The 25,211-nt window shown below is 23.3% G+C and overlaps 2 protein-coding genes across 2 annotated transcripts; both read left to right on the plus strand. All coding sequences in view use genetic code 6, as the record gives it.

Moving 5' to 3' along the window:
* Nucleotides 1-543: 543 nt before the first annotated feature.
* Nucleotides 544-12,023, plus strand: TTHERM_000849531 (transmembrane protein, putative; the record flags this gene model as incomplete). The annotated part of the gene is made up of 15 exons (XM_012798427.1): nt 544-3,051; nt 3,111-3,341; nt 3,400-4,541; nt 4,593-5,937; nt 5,996-7,706; nt 7,803-7,934; nt 7,984-8,547; nt 8,604-8,785; nt 8,857-9,244; nt 9,296-9,847; nt 9,964-10,017; nt 10,070-10,189; nt 10,240-10,546; nt 10,595-11,636; nt 11,682-12,023. 15 exons carry the CDS (start codon nt 544-546, stop codon nt 12,021-12,023), a joined length of 10,620 nt encoding a protein of 3,539 aa, XP_012653881.1.
* A 1,536-nt stretch (nt 12,024-13,559) lies between these two features.
* Nucleotides 13,560-24,891, plus strand: TTHERM_00850520 (transmembrane protein, putative; the record flags this gene model as incomplete). Its single annotated transcript, XM_001019255.3, has 15 exons — nt 13,560-16,067; nt 16,123-16,353; nt 16,412-17,553; nt 17,605-18,847; nt 19,019-20,717; nt 20,804-20,935; nt 20,982-21,545; nt 21,608-21,789; nt 21,861-22,248; nt 22,300-22,851; nt 22,910-22,963; nt 23,016-23,135; nt 23,185-23,491; nt 23,539-24,559; nt 24,610-24,891. The coding sequence occupies 15 exons, from the start codon at nt 13,560-13,562 to the stop codon at nt 24,889-24,891; spliced, it is 10,425 nt and encodes a 3,474-aa protein (XP_001019255.3).
* Nucleotides 24,892-25,211: the final 320 nt, after the last annotated feature.

A 25,211-nucleotide genomic window follows, 5' to 3' on the forward strand; every position in this document is an offset into this window, starting at 1 on the left:
TTACTTTTAGCAAAAAAATAAAAAAAATAAAATTTTTAATTTCATTAAAAAAAACAAAAGAATTTTTGAAATATTATAGCAATTAAAAAAAATAGTAAAGTATAATAAATAATTTATTATTAGAATTAATGAATTAAAATTTTCATTTTTAGATTTAGGTCTAGCATATCATTTGGTTAACTAAAAATAAAAAAATGAATGGTTCATAGTCTTGAAAAATGAATATTGGTGGTAATATTTGAAATTTAGAAAAAAAGTTAAGCAAATAATCATTTTTTTCTTAAATAATTTGTTCAGTGATTTTGCTTTGGTATATTGTTTACTATAATGAAATATTAAAATTCACCAATCATATGATTTCATTAAAACTTAGCTAGTATTTGTTAACAGAATTTACATTAAATTTACTTTACTGCTTTAAGAAATATTGTTAGAATCTATTTTGCGAGAAGTAAATTAATTAAATAAAAGAAAATCAAAGATTTAATTAAAAATACAATAATAATTTAGTTAATCGTACAAATTTAGAATAAAAAGAACACTATGGTTAAATTTTTACTTTTATTCTGTGTAATTAGATTAACCTTTTCTCAAATATGTAGTAGTTTTTGTTTAAAATGCAATAATCCACAGCTGCTATGTGATTAATGCCAAGAAGGTTTTGTTGTAAATAATTAAAATGGAAAGTGCCAATCTAATTGCAAATATGGTCAATATTACTATTAAGAAATAAATTAATGTGTTTCTATTTGCCCTGATAAATATTATAATGATGATGAGTCATTCACCTGTAGGTAATTATAAAATTGTCCTTTTTTATCGGAGCAGGGATTACAATTTTTCGATGAGTTTAGGCTCTCTGTTACACTCTAAGATTTTGTTGTGGCAGCCGGTGTAAGTTATTTGTATGAAGATTTTACCTTAAAAATCTTTAATGCAACTAATGGAAAATATCTTGGATACTTGGATGGACATGATTCTGAAATTATAATGCTGAATGTAATTGAATCTACATAGCAACTATTAAGTATAAGTGAAAATTAGATGATTTGGTGGAATCTTTACTATGGATAAAAGGACTATGTGATTGAATTTGGTAAATTAGATGACAACTAACAAATGTTCCAAAATCAAATACAAAGTAGCAAAAGAAGTACTTATATGTATAAATTAGATAAAGGGATTTAAATTTATTATGATGAACAAATTATTATTTTAATGCTAAATCCAAAATAATTTGGAATTCTTTATCATTAAAATATGAGAAATCACTTAACCTCAACTATAAATATATAATAATTTTAGTAATATTTTTAATTGTTTGACACTGTCCATGTATCAGCAATAAAGGGATTTTTTAAAATCTAAGACGGCATTATAGGTAGTTATTCTAGTCAATAGATTCTAACTTGGGATATTAAGTAAAATAAAACGATTAGTGGATCTAAAGGTGTTTGCAACTTTGATAAGTAAATAATACAAAGAGTAATAAAAGTAAACGAAAATTAAAACATAATATAATTCACCAATCTCCCTTCTTTACAAATTTACGATGTAGAATTTAACTTTTGCATCTCAGCAGAATTTGATCCACCTCCTCACGATGACAAAGATAACAAATTTATTATCGAAGATATTTTAGTTTTTGATTAAATTTAAAAATTAATAATTGTTAGAACTAAAAAATCAATATTCTTTTATAAATTGTAGAAATACATAGATACTGCTAGTGACAATAAATTATATTACACATTAATCTAAATAGGTGAGTAAAACTCTAATAATGTGTTTGTACAAATAATTCCTAATTTTAATTATATTTTAGTTTTGCAATCATCTGGGCTTTTAAAATATTTTCTGATTACTCAAACTGAGGATAGCATAGGCTTAGATCTTATCGGAGATATCGATTTTTAATTTAATTAATAAATGTATATTACAGATATTCACTTTCAAAAAGAAAGCTTAACCACTATTTTGATTGGTAAGGGAATTATATGTGCTAAATTTAACTCTGCTAAAAATGATGAATTTTTTGATTATGAAATTATTTCATCTTTAAAAAACATTTCTCCATAACTTAATGGTCACAGAAGCTAGATAAATGGAATTGTTATAGATAGAGTCTTTAAAAACAGAATAATTACTTACAGTTCTGATGGGTCTTTTAAAGTTTGGTAAATGCTTGAAGACATATCTCATATGGATGGCTTTACTCCCATAAATTCTTAAGGGGGATATTTAGAAAAAGCTAGCTTGTTATTTGATTAATATCATCCTTAATGCAATATTATTGAAAGTAGTAAGTGCTCTTGGGGAGTTATAAATTTAGAATAAATAGAATAGAATTTAATTTTAACATAATACTCAGATAATTTTATAATCATATGGGAATATTATGAAGACACGATATCACTTAAATTTAGGTACAGCTTAGCCGATGAATCTATAAAATTGAATAACTATTAATATAATAAGGATTTAAAATATTTGCTTATTTGTAGTGAGTAATAGCTAGTAATATTTGATACCTAAAACGATGGTGAAGTTATTTTTAATGAGGCAAACTTTTATCATCGAGGGTACTTCTTTAAAGGTGATAAAAGTTATGATAATAACTATACTTTAGTGTATCTTCTCAATTTAGGCGCGAAATTTAAGTTTATGGCATATTATTATGACATAAATACATAATAATTCACTCTACAGAAACAGAATAGTTTTAAAAATCAATACATTTATTCTGAAATATTTTCAGATAGCGTCATAATTTGTGTTACAGCAAATAATTTGTATTACTAATTAAAAAAAAATCCTGATCACATCAACGTCAGCATGAAATTTCCAATTGTTTATTTTACCCGTGATCCTGAATCATCAAAAACTTTTCTTTTATTTAAAAATGGTATGGTAGGCATAGGTGATGCTACAAAATTTTAGTATTTTAATATTACTAGTTCTAGCGTTACACTAAGATGCACAGCAATAGCTAAAAATCCTCTAATACTATTTTACTTTTAAAATAATGTCTATTATCCAGGATACAATCATGTAATAAATTTCAACTTAAACAAATTTTAACAATTTAATATGTAAATAAATACACTTAGGTATTGGGTATCAATGACAAATTTGAAGTGGTTTTTTATTTGGTTTTTGATTACACAATTTCTTCAATTAATGTTGACTCGAATAATTCTAAGCTATATATTGGATTTTAAAATGGTAAAATTTATCATGGCAGCTATGTTAAACAATAAATAAACACCAGAGACAATATCGCTAATTTAAACATGCCACTCTATTCGACCTCTTTGAGATAACTCTTTTATAGAGGCACAGTAAGAACAAAAATTAAAAAAAACATATTTAATTTAAAAAAATGAATTTATTATATAGACATCAATACTCAAGAAAGACTTATTTACTAACTAATTAGTTGAATTTAATTAGAGCGGAAAGTAAGCAGTGCATAAGCAGAAATTAGAGGGATATCTAGTTGATGAAATAAATAATTTCTTAATTACTTTTTCAAAAGAAACTAGTACTTGCCTCTATAGATGGTCTCTTTAGAACCCATAATAAAATTAAAAAATTAGTGATTCAGATACCAAAGGCATTTCTAGAGCATTTTTAGATTTAAAAGGTGATATTCTGATAGGTTACAGTGAAAATTGGCAAGATCCAAATAACTACTGGTTTAATATTATTGTTTGGTAATATAGCACTCTAAAGAAGCTCTATATTAATTAAAGTCATAAGCTATTTTTTGAAGACTAAAAAAAGGATGAGCTTCCAGAAAATATAAGCTAAATGGTGTATACAGTCAGGCAAATAATTTACATGCCTAACAATCAAACAATAGTTAGTCTTAATAATTATTTCAATGTCTTTATTTATTATTATACCAAAGACTAATCTGATTAGATTGCAATTAAAAATATATTTAAGCTTTTTTATGATGACTAAAGTAATTACCTTTATGCAAGAATTGTTGATAATCTATCTCAATCGATATAAATTTATGATCTTTAATTTAAGTTGAAATCAACTAAAGTTGAACACACTTTCGAAATCAGAGATATTATTTTTTCAGGAAATAAAGCTATTATCTATGATGTTTAAACTATCCTAGTCTTAGATAGATAAAATTTATAACAAATTTAAAAATTTTCTACAGTTAATCCTAAAGTTACTAGCTTGATTGTATCCTCTAAATTAAATTTAGCTATAGTATGGAATAATTTTATGACAGATGACGTTTTATTCTATAAAATTGGTATCTTTGAATTAACAACTGGTAAATCTATTTATGAGTTGTAGCCTTAATCAAGTACTGACTATGGTAATAATAATTTGGTATATTTAGAGGAATCAACTTGCTAACTTTATTATACAAGAACTACTGGGAATATATATTCTTTTAATGTATGTGAATTATATAATTCAGGGGTTTATTCAGCGAATATGTAAAATATTACAGATATGCTCTATATACCAGAATTTAACTATCTTTTAACAATAAATTCGAATCAGGCTTGGTAAAATACTATTTATTTTTAATACTAATTTTATTTATAATTTTATTTTAGCTTAACTAGAGTAGAGTCATCTATAAGCTCTAAATAAAGATTTTCTTCTCTTTATTCTTAGAAGAATAATAATTATTTTATGAATAAAGCAAGTGATAAAATTTATTACATAGATTTTGATAGCTCAGTATGGCAGTTGAATAACAAAAATTATAACTTTGGGTATATTTCATAACTCGATAAAATTTAATATAGCAAATATTACAACAATTATTTTTATGTTGTCTCCAAAACTCACCTTTATTCATACGATTTGGATTTCAAATTAATTAGAAGTATTGAAATACATCTAAAAAACATTTATTTTTCTGGAGATTACATTTTCTTTCAAAATTAAAACTTCGTACTTGGCAAGTTAAATATTAAGGATTTTTCTCTCGATTCAGCTTTTTAAATCCCATTAAGCTATTATATTTTTGACTTTTTCGTTTTAGAATCTTTCAGTGAATTTATTTTTTATGATGGATCATAAAAGATATTTCGATATAATTATGTAACAAACTAAAAGATTTATGAAGAGCCTGTATTACAACCATTTTAAAAAGGATATTTCTTTAGATAACTCAATATGATTATTCACATCTAAAAGAACTCAGATATTATTTTTTATTACAATTTAACAGCTAATATGAAATCTTAAGATTCAGCAAATATATATTAATTTAAAAATTCTGATTTTCAATCAGTTGCCACTTAAAAATTATTTTTTGACAAAGATAATTTAAACCTAATTATAAGTTATGCAGATAATACAATTAGAGTCTTCAAATTATCCTTAGTAGATAATTAAATTTAATCACTAACCTAAATTAAAGCAATCCCATAACCTTCTGTCACAAATATTTTAAAAATAAAGATACGAAACTAAAATTTATAGCTATTTTTACCATGGTAAGTCATAGAATATGACAGACAAACTTTTATCTAAAAAAATAATTTCAATAGCAGTTAAGTATTTTAAAGTTTGTAAGACTACTCTATCAGTAAAGATTATCCTAACTATGGTTTTATTTGGTAGTAAGACTCAATAAGGATGATCAATGTTTAACAACAAATGATCATTTTTAAATTTGATTTAAGCTATCCATAGTTAACAAGCTATTAAATTTAAGAACAGATCTATTAATTTGATATTGAATTAAAAGGAATAAGCAACGGTGTATTTTTTAAATACAATTTTTTAATTCCTAAATAAACTTCAATTATAAATCAAAATACTTCCTATAAAGAATGCTATTTCTCGGTAGGACCTATAACATAATTTTACAATTAAGAAAATTAGCTCAACACATTGATTTACTCATTAAATAAACTTTCATTTTAAATTGAACGAACACTGTTATAAGTAAATTATTTTTATTATTAAAAAACTAAAATTTAACTGAAAATTAAAAATAAAATAGATATCACCCTAGCTTAGTATTTATTATTAAAAAGAAATTGATGTCTATAACTCAAAAGTGCTGTTTGATGGAAAAAAAGAACAAGGTGATCTTAAGCAATTAAATATCAAATCAGACACATTTTATGAAGAACCCTTGAAAGAAGTTTAAATTTAAAACTATATTTTAAATATAACTGATAGTGGATTTATGACCTTTAATAAAGCAACAAAAAAGGCAACTTTTAAAGATTTGAAATTTACAGGCAATTGCAAAAACAGTACACTCAACTTTTAAAATATGGATTATGTCATTCTAGAGAATATCATTTTTGATTCTATAGATCTGGATAATAATTCTACTTTATTAAAGTTGACTAACTTACAGTTTGCTCTTTTAAAAAATGTCACATTTACAAATATAACTTTATATCAGACAGCAAAATTAATTTTACTCAAAAACATATTCAGATTTTTTATAGCAAATTTAACAATCAATGGTATGAATTTATATAATCATGAAAGTACTAGTATAATATAAATATCTAACATAAAAAATGGTTTAATAAAGGATAGTTTTCTATCAGATTTAAAATTAGTTGAACCAAATAATACAAAAGGCAATTATTTTTTAATAGATCTTTAAGGAAACTCAATACTTAATATAAAGAAGCTAATTTACTAAAATTCAAGCTATATTAGTCTAATCAATAGCTAGAATAGCTATGAAGAAGATCAGAAAATATATTTCAGAGTACGTGATCAAGTAAGTTTAAGTGAACTAGATGTATTCAACATCAAAAATTTAAGATAATCTTTGATTTATGCTACAGGTTATTAGATGATACTTCAAAAATGTAATTTTTAAAATATTGATTGCCTTGAATGTGAAGGAGGTATTGGCAATTTTCATTAAATTAATATTCTCTCCATCTCAAATACAACATTTGATTCTGCAAAAGCTAAAAATGGAGGAGCAATAGCTATTCTTGAAAGCAGATTTAACTAATCAAGTATTTAAGATTGTAATTTTTATAATAATTCTGCTTAAAGTAGTGGTGGAGCCATTTATTTAAAAATGAGCGACTTGGAATTTATCAGAAATAAAGTGGAAAATAACACAGCCCTAATAGGTGGAGGAATCAGATATATAGGTATCTAACCTAAATTTGTAGTAAAAATATTATAAGATAAAGAAAATAAAAAATTAAATTAATTTATTTCTAATCGAGCTTCTCTTCATAGTTAAGATTATGGTTCTTATTTATACTCAGCTACTGTGTAATCTAATTTAGTTATGATTGAAATACCAAAAAAAAGAAATTTAGGAGAAGAAACTTTAGAGCTTGGCTAAATAAATTAATTAGATTTAGTTATCAAGGAATATGAAATCCATGATTTTTAAAGTGGAGGAACAATAGATTTATCCTTTCAAATAGTTGACTTAGAAAACAAGCCTATCAAATTTGACTTAGATAATGTCTATGAAAAAAAATACCCTGCAGAAGTGATAGATGAGATATAACAAGTTTAAGTAAAAGCAACAATAGAGAATAATGAAATAAAAATATATGGTTAATACATCACAAATTATTAATAATATGATATGACAAATCTTTAATTTTCAATCAAAGAAATGTAAATAATTTCTATGCCATAAACCTCAAATTCTATATTCTTGGAAGTTCCTGCTATTAAAAGAGCTAGCACTTCTAATTAAATCTTCTAAAACGGTAATTTAAAAAATTTTTATCATCTAATTTAAATTTTTTATAATATTTTTTCACTTGTTTATTTGCTTTATCTATCTATTTATTTAATTAAAATAGGTCCATTCTACATCAAGCTTGTTATCTACTTCAGAAAATGTGTGCAAGGAGAGATTTATACGCCTAGCAGTAATCTGTTTTTGTGTGGTGAATGTAAGGTTGGTACTTATTCGCTTGAAGAACCTATTAAAGGTAGAGTTTAATATAAGATTATAAAAATATAATTTTTTTTTTTTAATAGAAAAATCTGATTTGCAAATTTGCAATAGATGTCCAATTGAGGCTGATCATTGCTTTAGAAATGAAATAAAACTTAAAAATGGATATTGGAGGATTTCAAACTAGACAGACTCAATTATAAAGTGTTCAAATAACCCACTAAATTGTGTTGGAGATGAGGAGAAAGGATATTGTAAAATTGGACATTATGGACCTTTATGCGAAGAATGCGATGTAGAAGGTATAGTTTGGGGGAAAAAATATGTAACAGATGGAAGATACAATTGTGTAGATTGTACAGAATTATAAACTGATTTTAAATATTTTCTACCTTCTATGATAGTTGGTTTACTGATGGTAGTTTATATGGTTATAAGTATAAGGATAGCAATAGATATAAGTACCCATATTATTGTTGGATATTACTTAAGAAAGATGAATATAATTAGTATCTCAAAGTCAGCTTTTATGGATACGACGAATATGAATATGAAGGCTATGATGAATTATATGCAAATAGCGTTGCTTGTAAATACTTTTGAAGTGGAATTGCCTGAATTTTTGAAAATCCTGCCAGAATATGTAGGTAATAAATAAGATACTTTCTTTTCATAAATAATTTTATAAATATTAAATAAAAAGGTTAACCAATAAGTAATTTTTTGTATACTTTGGACTGCTTTTTAAATGATATAGCAAATGAGGATTTTCCTGTGGTTTACATCAGAACAATTTGGAGTTTAGCAATGCCTTTTTTATATATTTTAGGCATGGGAATCATATATTTTTTCTTAATCTTATGTAGATTTACAAAACATAGTAAAGTAAATAAAATTTGGAATTATTATTTCAAAAGAAAAACATTTAATTCTTAAAAAATATTTTATAAAATTAGCAACACATAATAAGTGGTTTGGTTTTCTTGATATTCTTCTTCTAGCCGAGCATGATTTCTAATTTGTTAAGGGTAATGTCTTGCAGAAAAATAGATGGTAAGAGATATCTCCTCGCAGATATTACTTAGAACTGCTATTCTTAAACTCATATTTTATACATTTTTTACATTTGTATACCTGGAATAATTATGTGGGGTATATTGATACCTTTAATTATATTGAGAAAATTATATTAAAATAAAAATAACCTAGATAATGCACTAGTAAGAATACCTTATGGATTCTTATACTAAGATTATAAATACGATAAATATTATTGGGAGTTTTTGAAGAGTTATATGAAAATTCTAATTGTTGTTATCCATAATTTTTATGGTGATCCTTACAGTAAAAAGAAAGCTCATTTGATAATTTATTTAAATTTTTTTTTATAAATAGATAACTAATTAGTCCTTACTATCATAATAATGCTCATATATCAAGTTGCATTATTAGTTATGAAGCCTTACTAAATGAGATACTTTTAGAATATAGAGAAAAGATCTATGGAAGTTTTAATAGTTATTGTCACTATGAATATATTCTTATATAATAGGCCTAGTATTGTTTAGCAGTAAATATTTTATGTAATAGTCTTAGCAATTCATAATATTTATCAGTTATTCTTAATTTGGGAAGTAGTAAAAGCTAAATCCAAAATCATTTACAGCTAAAACAAAGAAAAAATATAATAATTACTAAAAAAATACTTTCCTTGGTTTGTGAGGGTGATATAAATGAAAGAAAATAATTCTATGAAAGTATTTAGGAACTGGAAAAGAATAAGAAATGAAATTATTTTTGCAAAAAAAAAGAAATAAAAATTAATTTAATAGAAAAATGCTAAAATATATTTCGATGATGAGCTTGAATAAGAGAGAGAAAAAGTTAAAAAAATACCAATAACAAGCTCATAACTATCTATGAGAGCAGATTTATCATCCCACAAAAGTAAAATAAATAAATAATTTAATTTTTATTTAAAAATTAAAATAGTTTTACAAAAAGAAATATAAAATCAGCCAATTTCTTTATTTTATATTTAATAAAAATTAATTTTATAACAGATTTGTAATATGATAGTAGTAGTTGCGATAATTTAGATATGATTTCTTAAAGATGTAATTTATCTTTATTAAATTTCAAATCCATATAATAAATTTAAATATTTAGCATTTATTATGAGAGATCATATAAGCATTATATCGCCTTAAAACTATTAGAAAGACTAGTAAAACTCTTTTTTAATAAAATCACCTAGTTCTCAGAACGAATCATTGATATCTCCAAAATGTAATAGTTTTAAACCATTATAAAAATAACTTATTTTTTATGTTTAAAAGATTAATTGAGTAGAAATAATTCACTTTTTATTGATTCAGGCGCTAAAAACAGCTTTAGAAGCTAATATGATGATAATACAACCAAGGATAGATAGTTTGACAGATTGTTTGAGGCCCTTATGCTTCAAAAGAAATTTTAGTCATAAAATGAAACAGTTTAAGGTGATGATGAAGAGGAGGAGGATTTTAATTAGTTCAGAGATGAGAGTATTTATTAAAACTAAAGATAATATTTAATTTACAAAAATCTCTCAAAAGTTCCAACAATTTTAATTTAAACGCAGGCTTCAGAAAATTAGCTTAAAAGGTAAATAGTTATTCTCATATTGATAAGTATTAAATTATATTTATATAGCCTTAAAATAGAGAGTCTTAATTAAATTAATGAGCAAGAATCTTTGGCATTAAAAGATTCGTCTTTACTCTTACCTTAAAAAAATATAAATTCAGTTCAACCAAAATACTCTAATTTTTAAGAAAAGCAAAATAGTTTATTTAACTAAGAAAGAATGAAATCAAGCTAAGAAAAAATGAACATAAACTAATAACAGAATTCAACTTTGAGACTAAAGAATGATAACTCCGAATTCTGTGAATCAGTGTGTGAAAGTGAATCTTATTCTCCATTAAAGTTAACGAATTTTTTACAATTTAATTAATTAAGTTTTTTGATGGATAAAAATTAAAAATACTTTGATAAAGAAGATTAAAACAGTTAAGTTTTCAGCTTTTCAGATAAAAAAAGCTAATAAAATTTAGATAATATTAATAAAAGCTAAGTAGAGCAAATTATCAATATTACTGAAAAATAAAATGTAGATTTTAATTTTTCTTTTGATAAAAATAATTGTAAAACTCCACAAAAGCATTTAAGATATCATTTAGACTAAGATAATCAATTAGATAACAAGAAATAAATTATTTAACTGAAAAATTAAAATTAGCATACGAGCTCAGATAGTTAATATGACCTAGATCAAAGTTATTCCATGGAATAACCTTAGAAGAATATAAATAACATTTAACTAAAATAATTTACTTTTGATAAATTTTAAACCTAAGAACATAATTAACCTTTGTATGAAGAGAAAAATTAAGAAAGTATTATGAAATAATAGAATATTTGCAAATTAGAATTAACAGAATAAGATAACCACGAAGAATATGATAAAAAAAAAGCTTAAACCGAGGAAGATTAGAATGTTGAAGATTAAGCTATTAAAAATTTAAATTATATACGTCAAAATACTGTTGTTAAAAATTCCACAAATAAAAATGATAATTAAAATACAGAAACAGATAAAAACGAGGAATAAAAAAGCAAAAAATAAACTTAGCTTGACATGCTATTTGGAGATTCTGAAGCACAGCCTAAGTCATTCCTTAACAAATTAAAAGTATTTTTTTTTTTTTTTGATATATAATAACAAATTGTTATAAAGAAATAGGTTACTAGTGAATATTATAATGAGGCGGTATTTGCGAATCATGATTGGATTAATTCTAGTAATTCAATAAATACGTTTAAAAATGATAATAGATTTGATGTATACACTCTCAAAAATAATCTCGCCTCTAATGTGGTTGCTAAGAATATCTAAACAGATCCTGACTCAGCAATTTAATAATAAGATTATTCTAGCTCTAGAATATAAGAAATAAGCTCAGATTCTGATGGAAATAGAGTAATACTGACGTTTTGTCCTTAGGATTAAAAAGATGTTGCTGAAAACTCTATTTAATCTTAGTCATTAAACAATTAAAAAACTAATGAGAATATCTGAATCAGTAAATATATCTAAATAAATTATGCTCTAGGTATAAAATCGTTAATAATTTCTAAGAAGTAGATACAAATCATAAATATAGAGGAAAAGTAAAATTTCAAAACAAAATTTTGCAAAATGCAAAAAATTTTATTAACAATACATTTAAAACAACGTAGAATGACATATAGTATGGAATGACATTGTTGTGACATGATTGTTATTCTACGCTATATCAAAATTTATTAAATTATTAATGAAAGGCAATTTGGAAAATAAATGTGTTTTTTTACTTAATAACACGAAAATAAATAAATTAAAATTTTTAAAACTATTATAAAATATTCTATTTAAGATGTATTAAGAGTGTATATTTATGTACGAGTATTTCTATTCTATTCTAATTTCTTTATTTTTCTTTTTGAAATTTTTTGATTAGGTACTATATTTTTGAATATGAGATATTTAATTTAATTGATTTATTTCATGTATCAATAGTTAATAATACTTCTATATAATTTATATGTAACTAATTTATAATATTCCATTAATTAATCTTATAAAAATCTATCTCCAAAAATAAAATAAATAAAAAAATGCAATAGCAAAAGTTAGTGTAAATATTTTACTTTATGAATATTAAAAAATACTATTTTATCTAAAAAGATTGTCAATAAAAAATTTGTATATTTTAAAAATATACAAATAGCATTAAAGTTATTTATTCTAAATTTAGTAGAGTAAATAAAATAACTTTAAACAAAAAACAACATTAATAAAATTTTTAATTTCATTAAAAACTACAAAATAATTTTTTAAATACAATTACTGTTAATAAAAAAAAAATAAATAAAATTATTATTAAATATAAAAATTAATAATTTAAAATTTATAATTTTTAGATTTAGAGTAAATAATTAATACTCTTGAAAAATGAATATTGGTAATATTTAAAATTTAGAAAAAAAGCTAAGTTAATAAGCATTTTTTTCATAAATAATTTGTTCAGTGATATAGTTTTGATATATTATTTACTGTAATTTACAAAGAGAAATTCACCAATCTCTGATTTGATATAAATTTAGCTAGAATTTATTAACAGAATTTACATTCAATTTATTAGCAGCTTTAATAATTGATAAAGTTTATTTAGCGATATAGCTTTGATGCATTGTTTAATGTAATTAAAATATAAATATTCATCAATCTCTGATTTTACATAAATTTAGCTAGAATTTGTTAACAGAATTTACATTAAATTTACTTCACTCTTTTAATAAATATAGATAGAGTTTGTTTAGAAATATAGCTTTGATGTATTATGTAATCGAAATATAGAATATCACCAATTTCAGATTTTATATAAATTTAGCTAGAATTTGTTAACAAAATTTACATTAAATTTACTTCACTGTTATATTAAATATAGATAGAGTTTGTTTAGCAATAAATTAATTAATTAAATAAAAAAAAGAAAAAAAGAAAATCAAAGATTTAACTAAAAATAAAAGAATATTTTATTTAATCATACAAATTTAGAATAAAAAGAAAACTATGGTTAAATTTTTGGTTTTATTTTGTATAATTAGATTTACTCTTTCTCAAATATGTAGTAACTTTTGTTTATAATGCAATAATCGACAACTATTATGTGAGTAATGTCAAGAAGGTTTTGTTGTTAATAATTAAAATGGGAAGTGCCAATCTAATTGCAAATATGGCCAATATTACTATTTAGAAACAAACTAATGCGTTTCTATTTGCCCTGATAAATATTATAATGATGATGATTCATTCACCTGTAGGTAATTATAAAATTGTCCTTTTTTATCTGAGCAGGGATTACAATTTTTTGATGAGTTTAGGCTATCTGTTACACTCTAAGATCTTGTTGTGACAGCTGGTGTAAGTTATCTTTATGATGATTTTACCTTAAAAATTTTTAATGCAACTAATGGAAAATATCTTGGATACTTGGATGGACATGATTCTGAAGTTTTAATGCTGAATGTAATTGAATCCACATAGCAACTTTTAAGTATAAGTGAAAATTAGATGATTTGGTGGAATCTTTACTATGGATAAATGGATTATGTGATTGAATTTGGTTAATTAGATGAAAACCAACAAATTTCCCCAAATCAAATACAAAGTAATAAAAATAGTACATATATGTATAGTTTAGATAAAGGGATTTAAATTTATTATGATGAACAAATTATTATTTTAATGCTAAATCCAAAATAATTTGGAATTCTTTATCATTAAAATATGAGAAATGACTTAACTTCAACTAAAAATATTTAATAATTTTAGTAATATTTTTAATTATTTGAAACTTGTCATATATCAGCAATAAAGGGTTTTTTTAAAATCTAAGATGACATTATCTGTAGTTATTCTAGTTAATAGATTATAACTTGGGATATTAAGTAAAATAAAACGATTAGTGGATCTAAGGGTGTTTGCAACTTCGATAAGTAAATAATACAAAGAGTTATTAAATTAAACGAACAATAAAACATACTATAATTCACCAATGACCCTTATTTACAAATTTATGATGTTGACTTGAATCTTTGCATCTAAGTAGAATATGATCCACCTCCTCTCAATGATAAAGACAACAAATTTATTATAGAAGATATTTTAGTTTTTGACTAAATTTAAAAATTAATAATTGTTAGAACTAAAAAATCAATATTCTTCTATAAATTGTAGGAATACATAGACACCCTTAATGACAATAAAATATATTATACATTTATCTAAATAGGTGAGTAAAACTCTAATAATGTGTTTATATAAATAATTCCAAACTTTAATTATGTTTTAGTTTTGCAATCTTCTGGGCTTTTAAATTATTTTCTAGTTACTCAAACTGATGATAGCATAGGATTAGATCTTATAGGAATTATCGATTTTTAATTTAATTAATAAATGTATATTACAGATATTCACTTTCAAAAAGAAAGCTTAACCACTATTTTGATTGGTAAGGGAATTATATGTGCTAAGTTTAACTCTGCTGATAATGATAAATTTTTTGATTATGAAATTATTTCTTCTTTAAAAAACATTTCTCCATAACTTAATGGTCACAGAAGCTAGATAAATGGAATTGTTATAGATAGGGTCTTTAAAAATAGAATAATTACTTACAGTTCTGATGGGTCTTTTAAAATTTGGTAAATGCTTGAAGATATATCTCATATAGATGGCTTTACACCTGTAAATTCTTAAGGGGGGTATTTAGAAAAAGCCAGTTTGTTATTTGATTAATATCATCCTGAATGTAATATTATTGAAAGTAGTAAGTGTCCTTGGGGAGTTATAAATTTAGAATAAATAGAATAAAATTTAATTTTAACTTAATACTCAGATAATTTTATAATCATATGGGAATATTATGAAGACACGATATCATTTAAATTTAGGTATAGCTTAGGTGATGAATCTATAAAATTAAATAATTATTAATATAATAAGGATTTAAAATATTTGCTTATTTGTAGTGAGTAATAGCTAGTAATATTTGATACCTAAAACGATGGTGAAGTTATTTTTAAAGAGGCAAATGTTTACCATCGAGGGTACTTCTTTAAAGGTGATATAAGTTATGATAATAACTATACTTTAGTGTATCTTATCAATTTAGGTGCTAATTTTTAGTTTATGGCATATTATTATGACATAAATACAAAATAATTCACTCTATAAAAACAGAATATTTTTAGAAATAAGTACATTTATTCTGAAATATTTTCAGATAACGTCATAATTTGTGTTACAGCAAACTATTTGTATTACTAATTAAAAATAAATCCTGATCACATCAGAGTTAGTATGAGATTTTCTATTGCTTATTTTACCCGTGATCCTGAATCATCAAAAACTTTTCTTTTAATTAGAAATGGTATGGTAGGCATAGGTGATGCTCCTAAATTTAAGTATTTTAGTATTACTAGTTCTAGCTTCACACTAAAATGCACAGCAATAGCCAAAAATCCTCTAATACTATTTTACTTTTAAAATAATGTCTATTATCAAGGATACAATCATGTAATAATAAATTTTTAACTTAATTAAATTTTAACAATTTAATGTATACACTTAGGTATTGGGTATTAACGAAAAATTTGAAGTAGTTTTTTATATGGTTTTAGATTACACAATTTCTTCAATTAATGTTGACTCTAATAATTCTAAACTATTTATTGGATTTTAAAATGGTAAAATTTATCATGGCAGCTATGTTAAATAGCAAATAAATACCAGAGACACTATAGCTAATTTAAACATGCCATTCTATTCCACCTCTTTGAGATAACTCTTTTATAGAGGCACAGTAAAATAACATTACAAATAATATATTTAATTAAAAAAAAATGGAATTTATTAAAAAGACATCAGTACTCAAGAAAGACTTATTTACAAACTAACTAGTTGAATTTAATTATAGCGGAAATTAAACAGTTCATAAGCAGAAATTAGAGGGATATCTAGTTGATGAAATAAATAATTTCTTAATTACTTTTTCAAAAGAAACTAGTACTTGCCTCTATAGATGGTCTCTTTAGAATCCTTAATAAAATTAAAAAATTAGTGATTCAGATACTAAAGGTATTTCTAAAATATTTTTAGATTTAAAAGGTGATATTCTGATAGGTTACAGTGAAAATTGGCAAGATCCAAATAACTATTAGTTTGATTTTATTGTTTGGTAATATAGCACTCTAAAGAAGCTCTATATTAATTAAAGTCATAAGCTATTTTTTGAAGATTTAAAAAAGGATGAGCTTCCAGAAAACATAAGTTAAATGGAGTATATAGTCAGACAAATAATTTACATGCCTAACAATCAAACAATAGTTAGTCTTAATAGTTACTTCAATGTCTTTGTTTATTATTACACCATAGACTAATCTGATTAGATTACAATTAATAATGTTGTTAAACTTTTTTATGATGACTAAAGTAATTACCTTTATGCAAAAATTGTTGATAATCTATCTCAAGCCATATAAATTTATGACCTTTAATTTAAGTTGAAATCAACTAAAGTTGAACACATTTTCGAAATCAGAGATATTATTTTTTCAGGTGATAAAGCTATTATCTATGATATTTAAACTATTCTAATCTTAGACAGATAAAATTTATAACAAATTTAAAAATTTTCTACAGTTAATCCTAAGGTGACAAGCTTGATAATATCCTCTAAATTAAATTTAGCTATTGTATGGAATAATTTTATGACAGATAATGTTTTATCTGATAAAATTGGTATTTTTGAATTAACAACAGGTAAATCTATTTATGAGTTGTAACCTTAATCAATTACTGACTATGGTAATACTAATTTGGTATATTTAGAGGAATCAACTTGCTAGCTTTATTATACAAGAACTACTGGAAATATATATTCTTTTAATGTATGCGAATTATACAATTCAGGAGTTTATTCAGCAAATATGTAAAATATTCTTAACATAATCTATATACCAGAATTTAACTATCTTTCAACAATAAATTCAAATCAGGCTTGGTAAAATAATATATATTTTTAATACTAATTTTATTTATAATTTTATTTTAGCTTAACTAGGGTAGAGTCATCTATAAGCTCTAAATAGAGATTTTCTTCTCTTTATTCTTAGAAGAATAATAATTATTTTATGAATAAAGCAAGTGATAAAATTTATTACATAGATTTTGATAGCTCAGTATGGCAGTTGAATAACAAAAATTATAACTTTGGATACATTTCATAGCTAGATAAAATTTAATTTAGCAAATAATACAACAATTATTTTTATGTTATCACCAAAAACCACCTTTATTAATACGATTTGGATTTCACATTAATTAGAAGTATTGAAATACATCTAAAAAATATTTATTTTTCTGGAGATTACATTTTCTTTTAAAATTAAAACTTTGTACTTTGCAAGTTAAATATTAAGGATTTTTCTCTCGATTCCACTTTTTAAATTTCATTAAGTTATTATATTTATGACTTTTTCGTTTTAGAATCTTTCAATGAATTTATTTTTTATGATGGATCATAAAAGATATATAGATATAATTATGTCACAAACCAAAAGGTTTATGAAGAGCCTGTATTATAGCCATTTTAAAAAGGATATTTCTTCAGATAACTCAATATGATTATTCACATCTAAAAGAACTCAGATATTATTTTTTATTATAATTTAACAGCTAATATGAAATCTTAAGATTCAGCAAATATATATTAATTTAAAAATTCTGATTTTCAATCAGTTGCCACTTAAAAATTATTTTTTGACAAAGATAATTTAAACCTAATTATAAGTTATGCAGATAATACAATTAGAGTCTTCAAATTATCCTTAGTAGATAATTTAATTTAATCACTAAACTTAATTAAAACAATCCCATAACCTTCTGTCACAAATATTTTAAGAATAAAGATAAAAAATTAAAATATATAGATGTTTTTACCATGGTAAGTCATAGAATATGACAGACAAACTTTTATCTAAAAAAATAATTTCAATAGCAGTTAAGTATTTTAAAATTTGTAAGACTACTCTATCAGTAAAGATTATCCTAACTATGGTATTATTTTGTAGTAAGACTCTATAAGGATGATCAATGTTTAACAGCAAAAAATTATTTCTAAATTTGATTTAAGCTATCCATAGTTAACAAGCTATTAAATTTAAGAACAGATCTATTAATTTGATATTGAATTAAAAGGAATAAGCAATGGTGTATTTTTTAAATACAATTTTTTAATTCCTAAATAAGTTTCAATAATAAATCAAAATACTTCTTATAAAGAATGCTATTTCTCGGTAGGACCTATAACATAATTTTACAATTAAGAAAATAAGCTTAACACAATGATTTACTCTTTAAATAAACTTTCATTTTAAATTGAGCGAACAATGTTATAAGTAAATTATTTTATTATTAAAAATCTAAAATTTAACTGAAAATTAAAAATAAAATAGATATCACCCTAGCTTAGTATTTATTATCAAAAAGAAATTGATATGTATAACTCAAAAGTACAGTTTGATGGAAAAAAATAAAATGGTGATCTTAAGCAATTAAATATCAAATCAGACACATTTTATGAAGAACCCTTGAAAGAAGTTTAAATTTAAAACTATATTTTAGATATAACTGATAGTGGATTTATGACCTTTAATAAAGCAACAAAAAAGGTAACTTTTAAAGATTTGAAATTTACAGGTAATTGCAAAAATAGTACGCTTAACTTTTAAAATATGGATTATGTCATTCTAGAGAATATTATTTTTGATTCGATAGATCTGGATAATAATTCTACTTTATTGAAGTTGACTAACTTACAGTTTGTTCTTTTAAAAAACATCACATTTACAAATATAACTTTACATCATACAGCAAAATTAATTTTACTCAAAAACATATTCAGATTTTTTATAGCAAATTTAACAATCAATGGCATGAATTTATATAACCCTGAAAGTACTAGCATAATATAAATATCTAACATAAAAAATGGTTTTATAAAGGATAGTTTTCTATCAGATTTAAAATTAGTTGAACCAAACAATAAAAAAGGCATTTATTTTTTGATAGATCTTTAAGGAAATTCAATGCTAAGTATTCAAACACTAACTTATTAAAATTCAAGCTATATCAGTTTAATTAATAGCTAGAATAGCTATGAATAAGATCAGAAAATATATTTCAGAGTCCTTGATCAAGTAAGCTTAAGTGAACTAGATGTTTTCAACATCAAAAATTTAAGATAATCTTTGATTTATGCTACAGGTCATTAAGTGACACTTCAAAAATGTAATTTTTAAAATATTGATTGCTTTGAATGTGAAGGAGGGATTGCAAATTTTCATTAAATTAATATTCTCTCTATCTTTAATTCAATATTTGATTCTGCAAAAGCTAAAAACGGAGGAGCAATAGCTATTCTTGAAAGTAGGTTTAACTAATCAAGCATTTAAGATTGCAATTTTTATAATAATTCTGCTTAAAGTAGTGGTGGAGCCATTTATTTAAAAATGAGCGATTTGGAATTTATCGGAAATATAGTGGAAAATAACACAGCCCTAATAGGTGGAGGAATCAGATATATAGGAATATAACCTAAATTTGTTGAAAAAATATAAAAAGATAAAGAAAATAAAAAATTAAATTAATTTATTTCTAATCGAGCTTCACTTCATAGCTAAGATTATGGTTCTTATTTATACTCAGCAACTGTGTAATCTAATTTAGATTTGATTGAAATACCTAAAAAAAAGTATTTAGGAGAAGAAAATTTAGAGATTAACTAAATAAATTAATAAGATTTAGTTATCAAGGAATATGAAATCCATGATTTTTAAAGTGGAGGAACAATAGATTTATCCTTTCAAATAGTTGACGTAGAAAACAAGCCTATAAATTTTGATTTAGATAATGTATATGAAAAAAAATACCTTGCAGAAGTGATAGATGAGATTTAGAAAGTTTAAGTAAAAGCAACAGTAGAGAATAATGATATTAAAATTTATGGTTAATACATCACTAATTATTAATAGTATGATATGTAAAATCTTTAGTTTTCAATCAAAGAAATGTAAATCATTTCTATGCCATCAACTTCAAATTCTATATTCTTGGAAGTTCCTGCTATTAAAAGAGTTATCAATTCCAATCAAATATTTTAAAATGGTAATTTTTTAAATTTATCATCGAGTTATATTTATTTATAATATATTTTCTTTTGTTAATTTATTTTATTTATTTAATTAAAATAGGTCCATTCTACATCAAGATTGTTATATACTTCAGAAAATGTGTGCAAGGAGAGATTTACACTCCTAGCAGCAATATGTATTTTTGTGGTGAATGCAAGGTTGGTACTTATTCGCTTGAAGAACCTATTAAAGGTAGAGTTTTATATTATGATTATAAATATATAATTTTTTTTAATAGAAAAATCTGATTTGCAAATTTGCAATAGATGTCCAGCTGAGGCTGACCATTGCTTTAGAAATAAAATAAAACTTAAAAATGGATATTGGAGGATTTCAAACTAGACTGACTCAATTATAAAATGCTCAAATAACCCATTAAATTGTGTTGGAGATGAGGAGAAAGGATATTGTAAAATTGGACATTATGGACCTTTATGCGAAGAGTGTGATGTAAATGGTATTGTTTGGGGGAAAAAATATGTAACAGATGGAAGATACAACTGTGTAGATTGTACAGAATTATAAAATGATTTTAAATATTTTTTACCTTCTATAATAGTCGGTATACTGATGGTTTTTTATATGGTTATAAGTATAAGGATAGCAATAGATATAAGTACTCGTATTATTGTTGGATATTACTTAAGAAAGATGAATATAATTAGTATCTCAAAGTCTGCTTTTATGGATACAACAAATATGAATATGAAGGCTATGATGAACTATATGTAAATAGCGTTGCTCGTAAATACTTTTGATGTGGAATTGCCTGAATTTTTTAAAATCCTTCCAGAGTATGTAGGTAAATAATAAGCTATTTTCTATCATAATTAATTTTTTAAATATTAATTATTAAATAAAAAGGTTAACCAATAAGTAATTTTTTGTATACTTTGGACTGCTTTTTAAACGAAATAGCAAATGAGGATTTTCCTGTGGTTTACATTAGAACAATTTGGAGTTTGGCAATGCCTATTTTATACATTTTTGGTATGGGAATCATATATTTTTTCTTAATCTTATGTAGATTTACAAAACACAGTAAGGTAAATAAAATTTGAAATTATTATTTCAAAAGAAAAACATTTAATTCTTAAAAAATATTTTATAAAATTAGCAACATATAATAAGTGGTTTGGTTTTCTTGATATTCTTCTTCTAACCGAGCATGATTTCTAATTTGTTAAGGGTAATGTCTTGCAGAAAAATAGATAATAAGAGATATATCCTAGCAGACGTTACTTAGAGCTGCTATTCTTAAACTCATATTTTATACATTTTTTACATTTGTATACCTGGAATAATTATGTGGGGTTTATTGATACCTTTGTTTATATTGAGAAAATTATATTAAAATAAAAGTAACCTAGATAATGCACTAGTAAGAATACCTTATGGATTCTTGTACTAAGATTACAAATAAGATAAATATTATTGGGAATTTTTGAAGAGTTATATGAAAATTCTATTTGTTGTTATTCATAATTTTTATGGTGATCCATACAGTAAAAAGAAAACTTATTTGATAATTTATTTAAACTATTTTTTATAAATAGATAACTAATTAGTCCTTACTATGATAATTATGCTCATATATCAAGTTGCATTAATAATTATGAAGCCTTACTAAATGAGATACTTTTAGAATATAGAGTAAAGGTCTATGGGAGTTTTAATAGTTATTGTCACTATGAATATATTCTTATATAATAGGCCTAGTATTGTTTAGCAGTAAATATTTTATGTAACAGTCTTAGCGATACATAATTTTTATCAGTTATTCTTAATATGGTGTGTAGTAAAAGCGAAATACAAAATTATTTATAACTAAAACAAAGAAAAAATATAATTATTGCTAAAAAAATACTTTCCTTGGTTTTTGAGGCTGATATAAATGAAAGAAACTAATTCTATGAAAGTATTTAAGAACTGGAAAAGGATAAGAAATGAAATTATAATTGCAAAAAAAAAGAAATAAAAGTTAATTTAATAGAAAAATGTTAAAATATATTTCGATGATGAGCTTGAATAAGAGAGAGAAAAAGTTAAAAAAATACCAATAACAATCTCATAATTATCTATGAGAGCAGAGTTATCATCCCATAAAAGTATATTAAAAAATAAATAAAATTAATTTACTAACAATTATTAATAATTTTATAATAGATTTGCAACATGATAACTGTAGCTGTGACAATTTAGATATAATCTCTTAAAGATGTAAATTATTTTATTCAAATTTCATATCCAAAAAATAAATTTATATATTTAGCTTTTATTATGAGAGATCATATCAGCATTATATCGCCTTAAAACTATAACAAAGACTAGCAAAACTCTTTTTTAATAAAATCACCAACTTCTTAGAACGAACCATTGTTCTCTCCAAAATGTAATAATTTTATACCATTATAAAAATAACTTATTTTTATGTTTAAAAGATTAATCGAGTAGAAAAAATTCACTTTTCATTGATTCAAGTGCTAAAAGCAGTTTTAGAAGTTAATATGATGATAATAAAACAAATAACAGATAGTTTGACAGATTGTTTGAGGCCCTTATGCTTCAAAAAAAAATTTAGTCATAAAATGAAACAATTTAAGGAGATGATGAAGAGGAGGAGGATTTTAATTAGGTAAGAGATCCAAGTACTTATTCAAACTAAAGATAATATTTAATTTATAATAATCTCTCAAAAGTTCCAACAATTTTAATTTAAGCACAGGCTTCAGAAAATTAGCTTAAAAGGTAAATAGTTATTCTCATATTTATAAGTATTAAAATATTTTTTATAGCCTTAAAATATAGAATTTTAATTAAATCAATGAGGAAGAATCTTTGGTATTAAATGATTCACCTTTGCTCTTACCTTAAAAAAATATAAATTCCTTCCAACCAAAATACTCTAATTTTTCATAAAACCAAAATATATTTGAGAATCAAAATAATTTATTTAACTAAGAAAGAATGAAATCAAGCTTAAAAAATATGAACATAAACAAATAATAGAATTAAAAATTGAGATTAAAGAATGATAACTCAGAATAATATGAATCAGTATGTGAAAACGAACCTTATTCTCCGTTTAATTTAAATAATTTTTTACAATTTAAGTAATTAAGTAGTTTGATGGATAAAAATTAAAAATACTTTGGTAAAGAAGATTAAAATAGTTAAGCTCTCAGCTCTTCAGATAAAAAAAGCTAATAAAATTTAAGTATTTTAAAAAAAAACTAAATCGAGCAAGTGATCAACAATACTGAAAAATAAAATTTAGAAAGATATTATTAAGACTAAGATGATCAATTAGATAACAAGAAATAAATTATTTAACTGAAAAATTAAAGTTAGCATATGAACTCATTTAGTTAATTTGACCAAGACCAAAGTTAGTCTATGGAATAACATTAGAAGAATATAAATAGCATTTAACCAAAATAATTTAATTTTAATAAATTATAAACCTAAGTACTAAGTTAGTCTTTGCATGTAGAAAAGAATTAAGAAATTATTATGAACTAATAAAATATTTGCAAATTATAAGATTAGTTAGAATTAGCAGAATAAAATGAACAAGAAGAATAAGATTTTAAAAAAGCTTAAACTTAAGTAGATTAGAATTTTGAAGATTAAGCTATTAAAGATTTAAATTAGATACGTCAAAACGATGTTGTTGAAAATTCTAATAGTTAAAATAATAATTAAAATACAGAAACAGATAAAAATGAGGAATAAAAAAGCAACAAATAAGCTTAGCTTGATATTTTATTTGGAGATATTGAAGCACAGCCTAAGTCGTTCCTTAACAAATTAAAAGTATATTTTTTTTTTTTGAAATAAAAAAACAAATTGTTATAAAGAAATAGGTTACTAGTGAATATTATAATAAGGTGGATTTAGTCAATCATGATTGGATTAATTCTAGTAATTCAATAAAGACATTTAAAAATGATGATAGGTTTGATGTGTACACTCTCAAAAATAATCTAGCCTCTAATGTGATTGCTAAGAATATATAAACAGATCCTGACTCAGCAATTTAATAATAAGATTATTTTAGCTCTAGGATATAAGAAATAAGCTCAAATTTTGATGGAAATGGAGTATTAATAAACATTTTGTCAATAGGATTAAAAAGATGTAACTGAAAATACTATTTAATCTTAGTCATTAAACAATTAAAACTAATGAGAATATCTGAACAAACAAATCTAAATAAAGTTAGCCATATGTATAAAAATTGTTAAATAATTCTAAGAAGTTGATACAAAGCATAAAAATCAAGTAAAACTAAAATCACAAAATGAAATTTTACAAAATACACAAATTTTATTTAAAACAAACTAATTTATAAATTAATTTTTCTGTCTTATTCATTAGTTTATTTGTCAAGTAAATTGTTTAATTTTAAATTATTTTAAAATAAAGCGTTTTAATAATCAAAATTTTCTTTCATATTTTTAAAGAT

The sequence above is a fragment of the Tetrahymena thermophila genome, assembly GCF_000189635.1.
Source record: "Tetrahymena thermophila SB210 genomic scaffold scf_8254588, whole genome shotgun sequence".
Lineage (NCBI taxonomy): Eukaryota > Ciliophora > Oligohymenophorea > Hymenostomatida > Tetrahymenidae > Tetrahymena > Tetrahymena thermophila.